The following is a 14,137-nucleotide window of genomic DNA, read 5'->3' as shown; positions in this document are numbered from 1 at the left end:
GTAACCAAGGCATCTTGAGCCCTAAGAGCTTTGATCTTGCTAGCTCTTTGTTTTTTCTTTATGAAATTCGCCAAAAGTCTACCAGCTCTATTATGCTGTTCATAATATAACGTATGTTCTCAGAGAAGTAGAACCACTGCATGCTCAGCCAATAACATATTATATTGACATTTCAATTTGAACAAGTATTGAAGCAGTCCAGGGTCAGGCGTCTGCAAAAAAAAGACGCTCAAAATGAGTTATGGAATCCCCGAGAGAGGCCAATAGCGCCGAGTTTTGCTTACGTTTATTAGCCACAAATGCAATTATCTCCCCCCACAGATAGGCCTTAAAGGCATCCCAGATCACATGGTAAGATAATTCTGCTATATCATTAAAGGAAAAGAATTCCTCCAACCAACTGGGAAATTGGCATAGAAAGGTGGGATTGGCTAACAGGGCAGAATTGAAACTCCAGCCCCTAGGAGAATCTGGAGTAGAGCAGAGATCCAGTATCAGAGAAACATACGAGTGATCCGAAAGCGGACAGGAAGTAATGGAAGAGAAGCTAACAGAGGAAAGCAAGGATTTAGACACAAAAAAATACACTTCTCCCTCCGTATTTGCGGTTTCAGCGATCACAGTTTCAATTATTCACGTTTTTTAGCTTGCTGGCTTCTCCGTCCTCCAATTATATCAGCTTGCATAAAGAAATCGCTGATTCCCAGCACTTTCTTCACTGTGTTTTGCCTCTCCTTAAGAACAGGCCAGGTCTCCCACCATGTTATTCGCGGTTTTACCATATTCACGATGGTTTTTAATAGAAAACAGCGAATAGTATATGAAAAAGTTATTTGCGGGTCTGCGAATCCCCTATCACAGCAAATATGGAGGGAGAAGTGTAGTCCAGTCTCATAGAGGAGGAATGGGGTGGCGAGTAGAACATAAAATCGAGATCAGTCGGATGTTGCAGCTGCCAAATATCGTACAAACAAAAATCACTCATCAGTTGGAGAAGAGTCGGTTGCGTCTTAGGAAATTGATATGATGCTTGGGATCTGCAATCCAGGTTAGTATCTAGAACTAGATTCCAGTCCCCTCCCACAATTATGTGCTCAGAATCAGAAGAGGTCAGCGCCTAAGAGATATCCTTGAAAAAAGATAGATCGTCCGCGTTCGTACCATACAGATTAAGGAATGCCACCTTAACATTGTTCAATAAGACCGTTACCATGATCCAACACCCATTCTCGTCAGACGAGTGGGAAAGAATTGAGAGAGACAGTCGTTTTGAAAACAAAATGACCACGCCTCCCCTAGTCCCATCTGCAGCAGAGAAAATGCTATGAGCAACCCAATCCCGCTTCAACTTTCGAGATTCTGATACAGAAAGTTTGGTTTCTTGCAAAAATACTATGTGTGCTTTTTGCAGTATAACAAAATCTTTTTCCGCTTGATGGGATGATTCACCCCTTTAACATTAACAGAGATAACTTTCAGTTTAGCCATGAAGTTTCAGCAAAAGGATGGGTAATTCAAGTCTCCCTGCAGTAAGGACACTCCTTCAAGGAACCCACCAAATAAACCTGATTATCTGCCCCTTGTGCAGGTGAACACCAAGCCTGCTCAAACACTGTATGAACCATAAAGAAGGATAATCAATCAACAACATACACACACTCTCCCACTCACACCCCAACCCCCCCCCCCCCCCCACATACACATAGAACTCCTCCCGCCCTGGAGACACAAATATCCCAACCCCCACCCAAAAAAGGCACATAGGCCTACGAAGGGACTAACATGCCCGATGGATGCCAAAGCGGCACCCATCCCTACCAGCCATTAGGTTATCAGTAACAGATAAACATAATATGAATAAAATATTCCAACCAAAATAAACCAACCAACAGTAGTTCCGAAAGCAAGGGACCTGGTCAAATAATCAGGAAAACAGGCATTATAGAAAACAGTATATAAAGAACCAGTCACTCTTCCCAAATATAATTAGAACAGAAGAGAAGCATAGAAATAGTCCTGAAAGAACAATCGCATAAAACAAGTCAGGTTATCATTTGGGTTAAGGATTCTTGATCATGCAGAAATCACTCAATGTCCTCCGGCTTCGTGTAGGTCTTGGTGCGATTCTGATAAGTAATTTTGAAGCGCACCGGGGCCAGCAGGCCATACCTAGCCTCCAGCACCTTAAGCCGGGGTCGCAGAGCTAGGAAACAGCGCCTCTTATCAGCAGTAGACTTAGTGAAACCGGATGTGATGAAAATAGTCTTCCCCTGCCAAACCAGCTTCTACAGACTTTTCATCTTCTCCAAGATGGCTACAGTTTGCTGGAACCATAATACACAGAGAACCACTGGGCACGGCTTAAAAGATGAAATAGCTGCACATGTTGGGACCTGGTGGGCCCATTCCACCTCGAACTGACGGTCAAAATGAAGTTGGAGCACTTTAGGAAGCCAGTCCTTGAAAAACTTGACTGCATTATCCCCCTTTGATCCTTCGTATGATCCAATTATAAGCAAATTATTTCTGCAGCTATGATTGACAGCATCTTCCATCAGTGATTCCAGCGCACAAAGTCGTTTGCGGTCGGCCGACTGAGCCGAGATCACCTCATCTATTTGACTATTCTTGCGCTCCAGCTGAATCATTTTCGTCTCCAGGGCTGATATTTTAGCCATGATGGTTACGATTTCAGTTTTAATGTCTTTTATATCCTCCTTGCTTTCAGACAGCATGTCCGAGATGCACTGTAGATGCTCCGACACCTCCACCATGTTATCAAAGTCAGGCCTGCCTGTGTCAGACATAGTCGGGGAAGAGGGGATCGGCTTTCAAGCGTTTAGCACCAGTATTAGCAGCAAAAGCCACTTTGATTTTCCCCAGCTTAGAAGATGGCATCGTGGGAGCTCAGGCAGGTTAGACAAAGGCACTACAGCAGGTACGGAATGCTTTTAACGGCTGATGGAGACAGGAGCACAGCTCTCACACATCCATCTTCCTCGAGCTTCCTGGACCAGATGGCTTTTGCTCAGTTTTCCAAATTGCTTTCAATGGAAAGTATCTACATTTAGGCCTAGATTCTGTAAACTGCACATAACTTTAGGCGTGGTTTAGACGTCCGATTTAAGTGGATAATGAGCCATTTAAGGGTCTTAACAAGCATTAATTGGGACTTAGACGGAGGTAGGCGTCAGACAGGCATTCTCAGAACATAGACGCGAGATAGATGCAAGTTTAGGTAAAACTCGTGTCTAAGTTGTAGACATGGGCGTAACGTGGGCGTGGCTAAGGATAGGCACCACACACAGACGCTACTTAGGTGACAGACTGCATCTAAAATGTAGGCGAAGGAAAAGCTGGTCTAAGTGTAGTTTTTGCTTCATTTCAATGCAGTTTCAGCTTTCGTAGCGGGAGACTCCCTATAGACGCAAGTTAGGCGTGCTTTCCATTTCCGCAACGATATTTCCTATAGCGAGTTTCAATATGGTTTATTTTTCTTCTTTCTCCCTCCTAATAGATTTAATAAGCCACCATATCAATAGAGCACATCAATATAAACATATTGCATGCAAAACATAGTACTTTTTCTGCCCAAACAGTAATAAGAATTATTCATTACACCACCTTTGGCTTTCCTGCTTAAAAAGAACCCCTTTTTTTCCTCAACAAACAGTGCTGCAATCAGCTCTTTCTTGAGAGCACAGAACATGAAAAACATATCATTATTGCACACATTACTTCATTTCTCAGCGCTTAAAAAGAGAAAAACCAGATACAGACCTTAACATGCATTTTCCCTCATTCCAAAATGGAGCTCTTCAGCTTCACAAAGCTGACCTCATTGGGAGATCATCAAGCTGCACCTTCAAGGTAGTATGCCACAATTAAAAGATGTGCTGGGTGTTGAACTCACCTCTGTATGACAGCACAGGACTTTAACCCATAGAGCTACATCACCTTCTACTCAGGTGGATCTCACTGCCTTTTCATATCATAGTTGACAGACCTTCCTATGTATCATCTGATTAGCTATCATATCACAATCACCACAAAGAAAGCATTTGTGGCTCACCAGGTTAATGTGCCTTGTCTATCTTCTCAAGTACCTCAGTTCAAATCCCACCTTCACTCATTTTAACAACTTCCTAACAGCTTCCTATTAGCTGTCATAAGAGGGTCTAGATGGTAGACTTTGCCATTTTTAGCAGCACATTTCCCTTCCCAGGCAAACTTATTTTCTCCTTCCCATGACTAGGACATCCTAAGCTGTCATGGGAGGAAACTTCTCTTCTGACAGAAAGATGCCATTTGTGGCTCACCAGGTTAGTGCACCCTGCTGCACCTTGTCCATCTTCTGAAGTTCCCTGGTTCAAATCCCACCCTCATTTTAACAGCATCCTAACAGCTCTCATAAGTGGTGGGCTTCGCTGTTTTTCATCAGCATTCTGCAGTTTGCAGGCACAGGTGCACCAGATACATCCATCTTCTCTCTGCTACAAGCCATTGTAGTAGGAATGGATTTCCTTCTATGCAATATCTGCACAGGGCAACAGATAGAAGAGTTTACTAAAACTTTAGAGGGCTTGGACAGGTATTGAAGGAAGGTACATGTTTTTGAGATGTACCCTAGAAACATTCCTGTTGGTATATTCAGCTTGGCTGGTTGTGGTTTCATGCTTGAGGAGTGTGTGTTGGGGTGGGGGAGGGGGGTTAGGATGAGAGAGAACAGGCTGCTTTAGACATCTGAGAATTGCTGCAGATCATTTTAAAGATCAACTCAAATATGTTTAAGCAAAGGAATGGCCAAAGAGTTTGAAGGTTTTCTGGTAGAAAAATGAACATCAAATATTTGCTAACCGTACTCAAGACTTGGACCCCTGACGTATGGAAGATACAAGCAGCGCCTTAAGGCATAGAGCTATAGAGGGAACTTTGTTTAAAATTTGGTAACAGACTAAGCAAAAGACAAATGGCTTCTAGTAAAAGCTTTGAGAAGTGAAGGAATTGTTCAAAGTCAGTACAGGTATGTTTGCCCAAACCACACCTAAAGCACGCCCAATCAGATTTGAAAGTTTTCTGGCGGGAAGTCCAAATGGTGCCTATGACGTCAGACGCTACTTAGGCATCCTTATTATAAGAAGGTCCATCAAAGCAGTGTTTTCTCTTTTACGACTCCTATTCTGTGTTATTACTTATGCTGATTTCTGAGACCTTACGTTTCTTAATTATCTTTTAACCTGTTATTTCCTATATCTGCCACAATTCTCCACTTCCTAGGACCATTAGCAGCTATAGTAATTTGCAATTTTGATGTTTGTCTAACCCAGGGGTCTGCAACCTTTAAGACATAAAGAGCCACTTGGACCCGTTTTCGAAAAGAAAAAAAAACTTGGAGCCGCAAAACCATTATAAAACAAATCTAACACTGCTTATATTGTTTCTTATCTTAATGCTATATACAGGATCACTAAATTGAAAATAAAATCATTTTTCCTACCTTTGCTATTTGGTGATTTCATGAGTCTCTGGTTGCACTTTCTTCTTCTGACTGTGCATCCAATCTTTCTTCCTTTCTTTCAGCCTCCTGTATGTTTCCTCTCCTCCAGACCTCATTCTCTCCCCCAACTTTTTCTTTCTGTCTCCCTGTTCCCCCTTCTTTCTGTCTCCGTGCCGTCCCCCAAGCCACTCGGTTTGCTGCCACCGCAATCGGGGAACAGCCCCCAAGCCACCGCCGTCCCAAGCTTTCCCTGCAGAAGTGTTGCGCTGACCAGCATTCCGCTCCATGACGTCAATTCTGACGTAGGAGAGGAAGTTCCGGGCCAACAAGGCATTTCTCCTCATTCCATCCAGCCTGAGCCCCATCTCTCCTTGATCCAGCATTTCCCTTCTGTGTCTGTCAGAATTACCATTCCACCTATTTTCCAGCATCACCCTTCTTTGTGTCCATCTCACCTATATCCCTATCTCACCACTTTTTCAGAATCTTCATTTGTCTCTGTCCTTGTCTTTACCCCATGTTCACCATTTGCCCTTTCAATGTCTTTATCCCCCCCCACTTTTTCAGCATTACTTCTATGTCTCTATTTCACCTCCTCTTCATGTCCCCTCTGTATCTCTATCCTTATTCAGTAGGTCCTGCTTACCCTTTCTCTTCTTTGTGTCACTATCTCCATTTTCAGCTTCCCCCCCTTTTCCTTTGTTACTGCACCCTGTAGCTAGAATCTTTCCACCCTCCCTCCACTCCGGCCCAGCCCAGTATAAAATATTTCCTTTTGTTTCCCTCCCCTCTCTCTTTCTCTCTCTCTTCTGCTCCCTCACCCACGAGTCCTGCATCTGGCCCTCTCCCTTCTACCTGCACCTGGCAACACCCCCCTGCTCCGCGGCTCTCTTCAGCAACTTGTCAGCAGCGGTGATCAAGACAAGCTACCGACATCGAGGCCTTCCCTCTACGAGTCCCGCCTTTGTGGGAAAAGGAAGTTGAAACAAGCGGGACTCGCAGAGGGTAGGCCCCGACGTCAGAAGCTTGTGTCGATCGCTGCTGCTGAGTTGCCGAAGAGAGCCGCGGAGCAGGGGATGTGGCCGGAAGCAGGTAGAAGGGAGAGGGAGATAGGAAGGCTGTAGATCTCCGGAGTATGACACCGACCCCGGCCAGGATGATTTCTTTTTCAGGCGTGCATCTTACAAGTCCGGCGTCGCGGCGGGAAATAGCCATGCTGAGCAGTGAGCTCAGCACTACACAGATGAAAGCCTTGCTTGCTGATTGGTTCGGCGGCACGGCGCGGCGGCAAGTTCCAGGCTCCGCCCCATCCGGTACATGTTATTCAAATTTGAGCACTTTGCGGCGCACGCCAAAGGAGCGCGCTTAAGGAGCAAGTTTTGCTCCTTAATGCGCTCCTTTGTGCGATCCTGCAGTGCGTCTTGCAGTATGTCTTGAATAATTTAATCTTACCCTTAAACAAACAAAATACAAATAGGTTATATATAAACAAAATTACTTTGCTGATTTTATTATTCTTTTTCTTAATGACAAATTTTTCACCACATGCTAATCCATCTTTAATCCCTACTCTTTCAGATCACCATTCTAATACCATGGACACTACTATATTACCAATTCAAGTTATTTGGGGGAACAGACCCTGTAAATCCATTCCCATTAATAAGATTTCTCGCTCTTCTGAACGTTTAGATATTAAACTAGAACCTTTGCTTTCTGATTCTCTAAATAAACTTTTTAATATAGGCCTTATAAACATCCGTTCTATCAAAACAAAATATCATTTGATACATGATATCATTACACAACAAAATTTGGACATACTTTGCTTAACAGAAACATGGCTCACTACCGGTGAAGAAGCCTATTTATCCTATGCTTGTCCACAAGGCTATTCATTTTTCTTTAACCACCGTAATAATAAAAGAGGAGGAGGATTAGCAATCATCTTTCGAAACTCATTATTAATACAGATAGATTATTCCCAAACAAATTCTACTATTGAATTCTTACAATGTTCCTTACTGACCAAACCCAGGACAGATATATTATTAATATATTTACCACCCCCATTATCTACTGATATTATAACCCATCTTCAATTTTTACTTTTTGATTTTAGTAGCTCTTCTTTAAATCCTATAATATTAGGAGATTTTAATATTCATTTTGATGAACCAAATAATAATAATACAAAAACTATCTTATCACACTTAAAGCAATTGGATCTCCACCCTGTAATATCCCAACCCACTCATCAGGCTGGTCATACATTAGATATGGCCCTAATATCTACAATTTCAAAAAATAAACTTTTCTTGAATAATTGTGCTCCTGTTCCATGGTCTGATCACTACTTACTCTCGTTAACATATAGTTCTGCTCATTGTACAAATCAATCCAAACAACAGACAATAAACTTTAGAAACTATAATAAAATTTCTGGTGATTTAATTCTTTCCTCTTTTGAGCTTGATTTTTCACAATCCAACACTAACTCTCCAGAAGAATTAACTAATCTATGGAATATAGCTCTTTCTACATTCTTAGAAGAGGTGGTTCCACTTCAAACAAAGATAATTTCGGCGCGTAAAATTCAGAACCCTTGGTTTTCAACAGAACTGACACTTATTAAGCAACAGGTCCGATCTCTAGAACGCGCATGGAGAAAAAATAAAACTTCAATAAATTTACAACTATTTAAAGAACAAATTGTATACTATAAAACTAAGATAAATCAAGCAAAAATGAAATATTATTCTGAGAAAATATTTAGGGCCAAAAATCCATCTATACTATATAAAATATTAAAAAGAATAACATTCTCAACCAATAAAGAGAAACTAAATGAAACCAATAATACTCTTACAGCCCAAAAATTGGCAGATCACTTTTCAGATAAGATTAAAACAATCAGAAAAACCTTTACACAAAAACAACAAGACTCATCTGATCCTGAGCAACTTAAATTGGACTCTTTGACTTCCAAATGCTCTAAATTCAAACTTCCGAGTCAAAAAGATATTGAGATGACCTTTAAATCCATCAATATTAAAAGTTCAAAAGCAGATCTTATTCCTCCTTTTATTTTGAAGCAATACTTTCATATTTTTGGACCATTTATTCATACTCTAATCATCGAAAGTTTGACCCAAAGTATAGTACCAAGGGAATGGAAAAAATCAATAGTACGCCCAATTATTAAAGATCAAAATGCGAGTTATACGGATCCAAGTAATTACAGACCCATATCAAATATTCCCTTTTTGGCTAAACTAACAGAAAAGATTGTCTTTAACCAAATTTCCGATTTTGTAGAAAAGACTAATGTTCTCCATCCCAATCAAACGGGCTTTAGAGAACACCATAGTACTGAATTAGCATTAATAGGTTTGACTACTTCCATTCATTATTTCCTTGACCACCATCAAACTACTTTATTAATCTCACTTGATCTTTCGGCTGCTTTTGACACAATTGATCATCGACTTCTCATAAACAGACTTCAATCTATTGGGATCACAGATCAAATTCTTTCTTGGTTTATTTCCTATTTTACAGATCGTTCTTCCTCTGTTTTTTTCAAAGATTCTAACTCTAAAGTCACATCAACTACTTTCGGTGTTCCCCAAGGGTCTATTCTCTCTCCATTACTATTCAATATCTTTCTATCACCATTAATTACATTGTGTCAATCTATAGGTTTCCATGTCTTCTCATATGCAGATGATATTCAGCTTCTACACCCTATAGACACTAACAATATATCTGCCATTCAGGAGATCAGTAAGAAACTAGACCAGGTCTACCAATGGCTAAACACAAATAAATTGGCCCTTAATATAAAAAAAACAAACCTAATGATCTTTCCATGGAAAGAAAATCCGACGTTAATTGCTCCTATTACTATAGATAATGTTCCATTACAGATAGTTAATAACATAAAAATTTTAGGAGTAATTTTTGATCCTAAATTGAATTTTCACGATCATATTAGTTATATTGTTAAAACGTCCTTTTATAGATTACGACGGATTAGATCTATCTCAAAATTTCTCTGTTCAAAATCATTAAATATTCTCATCCATTCCTTAGTGATAGCCAAACTTGATTACTGTAATGCTCTCTTTAAAGGTATAACACTAACTGAACTAAAACGTTTGCAAATTATCCAGAATGTCTCCATAAAACTCATAACTAAATCTAAAAAATTTGATCACGTTACCCCTCTGTTAAAAAACGCTCATTGGCTTCCTGTCATCCACCGAATATCGTATAAACTTTGTCTTCTTACATTCAAGACATTACTATATAAGACACCTGCTTTCATTTATAAACTACTAATACCGTACCAACCAATTAGAACATTAAGATCTATTGATCAAAATTTATTAACCGTCCCCTCATTAAAAATTATAAACACGAGACGACAATATATATTTTCTGTAACAGCCCCACAAACCTGGAATGCTCTTCCAATTTTTTTACGTAATGAACAAGACTTGGTAAAATTTAAAATACAATTAAAAACATTTTTATTTAATGATGCTTTTAATACTTAATTTAACAATACTCAGACTAATTCCAATATTTTTGTACCATTTGTTTTAATGTTTTCCCTTTGTGTTTTTCCTATGTATCTTTTTTATTTGACAAATGTATTTCAAAAACCCCTCTTACCCAATGTAATGCAGTTTTTATTATTCTTTGTAAGTATTTAAAGTTTGTTTTGTATGTTCTCTTTTAATTATATTTTACTATGTACATCGCTTTGAATTTGATAAAGCGATTAATCAAGAAAAATAATAAACTTTGAAACTTTGAAACTTGTAGGTCTCTATCATATCCCCTCTGAGTCTCCTCTTCTCCAGGGAAAAGAGACCGAGTTTCTCAAATCTCTCAGCGTATGAAAGGTTTTCCATCCCTTTTATCACACATGTCGCTCTCCTCTGAACCCTCTCGAGTAACGCCATATCCTTCTTAAGGTACGGCGACCAATATGGGACGCAGTACTCCAATGCGGACGCACCATTGCCCGATACAACGGCAGGATAACTTTTTTCGTTCTGGTAGTAATATCCTTCTTGATTATACCTAGCATTCTTTTTTTTTTTTGCCAGCGAAAAAGAACGCTTTAATGTCACGATTCAGCTCTTGCCATACATAGGAAGCGCAAGTCCGGAGCGGAGGCGACCCTCAAGCCCAGAGAAGAAAGAGGAGAGGTCTGCTTCCAGGGGGAAGACTTCCCGGGGGGGCCCTGTTCCTTCGCATCCTCCAGTCAGAAGGTCAGCCCCCACCTGGACAGGTCCTTTCGGGCCTCTCGGATGTGCTCCTGCAGCTCCCTGGCCGCGTCCTCACAGTCGCGGAAGGTGGCCACCCGGAAGCCAACAGTGGCCAACGAGTAGCAGCCGAAGATCATCAGCAAGTAGACAGGCAGGGGCCAGACGAGCCGCCGCCAGGTCTCGGGCAGGCTCATGCCCAGCAGGTCAAAGCTCAGCGTCAGCCAGGCGGCGCTCAGCAGGGCCGCCGCCACCACCAGCCACTCCATCAGCTTGGTCATGGCGCCTCGGGCCGGGAAGGAAGCAATACCTAGCATTCTATTCGCTCTTTTAGCGGCCGCTGCGCACTGTGCCGTTGCCTTCATTGTCATGTCCACCATTACCCCCAAGTCCCTTTCTTGGGTACTCTCATTCAATAACATCCCTCCCATCGTATAGTTGTACCTCAGGTTTCTGCTTCCCACATGCAATACTTTACATTTCTCAACGTTGAACTTCATCTGCTATCTCGTCGCCCATTCCCCTAGTTTGTTCAAGTCTCTTTGCAATTCTTCGCAGTCCTCCTTAGTCCGAGCTCCACTAAATACTTTGGTGTCTTTCGCAAATTGTATTATTTCACAGTTTGTCCCTGTTTCTAGATCATTTATGAATATATTAAATAGCAGCGGCCCGAGCACCGAGCCCTACGGAACACCACTCGTGACCTTCCTCCAGTCCGAGTAGTGGCCCTTCACCCCTACCCTCTGTTTCTTACCCACCAACCAGTTTCTGATCCATCTGTGTATGTCTCCGTCCACCCCATGGTTCTTCAGTTTCCGGAGTAGACGTTCATGAAGCACCTTGTCAAAGGCTTTTTGGAAATCTAGGTATATGATGTCTATGGGGGTCTCCTTGGTCCATCCGTTTGTTAATTCCTTCGAAGAAGTGCAATAAGTTAGTTAGGCATGATCTCCCCCTGCAGAAACCATGTTGGCTGGTTATCAGAAGTTGTTTCTTTCAAAATGTTTATCGATGTTTTCTTTTATCAGAGCTTTCTGTGCTGCAAGTGTGGAGTTGTTGGCCAGGTCATTTGCTCCCAGATGGATAACAACATCAGTGTTAAAATCCTTAGTTTCTTCCTTAATTATAGTCTGTATTTGCCTGGAACTCCTGGTAGCTGAGGATCCTGGAAGACATTTCACTATTTTGGTCTCCTCGCCTTGTGTTCCAAGGTTAATGCCCCAACAGTAATAGTTTTCTGTTTTTGGCTTTTTTATTTGTGCTTAGGGTGCACTCCTTCTATCAATCTAAGTTTTTCTTGCCGGTTTGGGGTCCCAAACAGGCTTGGTATCCCCTAGGATACCAAGCCTGATTCTTAATACCTTAAACGTCTGATTTGTCTTGAGTTGGGGGGAGGAGGGGACAACCCTGGGATTGCCCATATTTCCAGGCTTGGATTTCCTAGTTACTCCTTTTTTGTGTGTGTGTGTTCGTCGCTGTCTTCTGTGGGAGGAGGGGGGGTTGGGGGAAGGTCCTTTTCTGGTGTCTTTTGGGGCTCAGAGACCAGGGCCCTGATTTTAATGCCTTTCCTTTTGGATACTATTTGGAATTTTCCCGATTGGCCGATGTGGGATATTTGATCTCTCTTCGCCTTTTCTGTTACTTGCTGTAATTTTCCTTGTTACCAGTATTGTTGGGGGGAAAGAGGGAAGTTGTACTGGGGGATTTTCAATTATATTTTAAACAACAACAACAACTATACCTCTTGTTGTATTTATTGTTCTTTTATCTTTCTGTTCAATAAAAATTGTTTTCATATAAAAAAGCAACGCAAAGGAATGGTGCCAATGATATTTGATATTTTGGTCCCGGAGATGCTTCTATGTAGAGCAGTGGTTTCAAATTCATGGCCCGGGGTCCACATGCAGCCTGACAGGTACTATTTTGAGGCCCTCGGTATGTTTATCATAATCACAAAAGTAAAATAAAACAGTTTCTTGATCATATGTCTCTTTAGCTATAAAATGTAATATTATTATTAAGACTTAGCTAAAAGGAAAGATTTATAAACCATAAAGAGTTTTACCTCATGCAAAATGATTTATTTAATAAGACATTAACTATTTTTTTCTGAGGCCCTCCAAGTACCTACAAATCCAAAATGTGGCCCTGCAAAGGGTTTGAGTTTGAGACCACTTATGTACAGTGACTGAAGCGAGATCTTGAAAGCCTTCTCTCTCGTAGGAGCCCCAGGTGATTATAGTTTTCACTCTCGCAGCTTTCATACCTGCTTCCTTCATTTTAAAATCTTGAAAATAGGCGATATCCCTGGGGGCCCAACCGTGCTCTGTTGGCCCACTCCAGGATAATAGAATCTGGAGGAACTGGGGTAGCCCTCTCAGCAACATGCTAGATATCTTTTATATTACTTGTTCGCAGTTATTATACTCAGCCAGTTCAGGAACACCCAAAATACCCCGTATCGTAAGATTGGAGCATTGGCCCCAATTCTCAAGGTTCTCTAGCTTGTCTTGTATGAAAGTTTGTGGGACAGTAGTTCTTTCACACGTGCATCTAAATTTAGCAATTGTTCTTGATGGTCCTCCATGCACTCCTATGTCTCATTCACTTTATTGCCCAATGCTGCTATTTTGCCACATAAATCCGCTGCTAATGTGGCCAATTCCTCTCTCACTGATTTAATATCCACTGATTTCCTGTAATAGTTCATGCACCTCATACATCAGTTCCAAACGTGCAGAAACCTGTTGGGTGGCAGGGATTTCAGCTGATGTGATTGCTTGCTTCCCTGGAGAGGCCCCATGCAGCGCCATCTTAGACTCTCCTGGGGCACTGGGCTGATATGTGAAAATTTTCAGATTTGTCTGCATGGACTGGGCCATACAAGCACAAAACCCATACAGTTAACTTCTCTCAGCCATTATCTACAAGATCAGATGCCTCCGCCAACACTGGTCGATGGATCGTTATTTAGAAGCAAAGCATGCAGAGCTCAGCACTCAGCCGTCCATGCGGTCTTGTGACCGCACTACCTCCTCTGATGCGCATATCTTGAGGGCTGCATTGACCGACTTCCTATCCAGAAACTGCCTCCAGTCTCTTCTGGGCATGATCAAGTATATGAAGCATCTGCCTAAGCCCAATTCTTTGGTAAGGACAGCTTCTAGGGCTGTCGTTCACACACTGACCACTTTCTCTGGCTTTTCTGCCGGAGAATCCACAAAACATTCCAGAAGGGGACAAAAGAACTCAAGCTTGTACCCCCTCCAGAATAATTTCCAGTACGCAGCTGTCTGAAGTGATCCTTGCTCATGCTTCCAATAAGCATACAACCTCTCTCCTATCCTTGGAGGTATGGTTC

The 14,137-nt window shown here is 41.6% G+C and overlaps 2 protein-coding genes across 5 annotated transcripts in view; both read right to left on the bottom strand.

Moving 5' to 3' along the window:
* The window catches only part of HDLBP (high density lipoprotein binding protein), a 783,060-nt gene that overhangs the window by 689,306 nt on the left and 79,617 nt on the right, over window positions 1-14,137 (bottom strand). The gene's annotated exons all lie outside the window — the stretch shown is intronic.
* Window positions 10,776-11,057, bottom strand: LOC117366845 (dolichol-phosphate mannosyltransferase subunit 3-like). Its single transcript, XM_033958798.1, has one exon. It carries the CDS (start codon window positions 11,055-11,057, stop codon window positions 10,776-10,778), a length of 282 nt encoding a protein of 93 aa, XP_033814689.1.

Source organism: Geotrypetes seraphini, chromosome 9, assembly GCF_902459505.1.
Source record: "Geotrypetes seraphini chromosome 9, aGeoSer1.1, whole genome shotgun sequence".
In the NCBI taxonomy this organism is placed as follows: Eukaryota; Metazoa; Chordata; class Amphibia; order Gymnophiona; family Dermophiidae; genus Geotrypetes; species Geotrypetes seraphini.
Note: the sequence above shows the minus strand (reverse complement) of the source record. Positions and strands in the feature narration are given on the sequence as shown.

Coding starts and splice junctions, on each gene's coding strand:
- LOC117366845 (XM_033958798.1), bottom strand. CDS start 11,057: ATGACCAAGCTGATGGAGTGGCTGGTGGTGGCGGCGGCCCTGCTGAGC.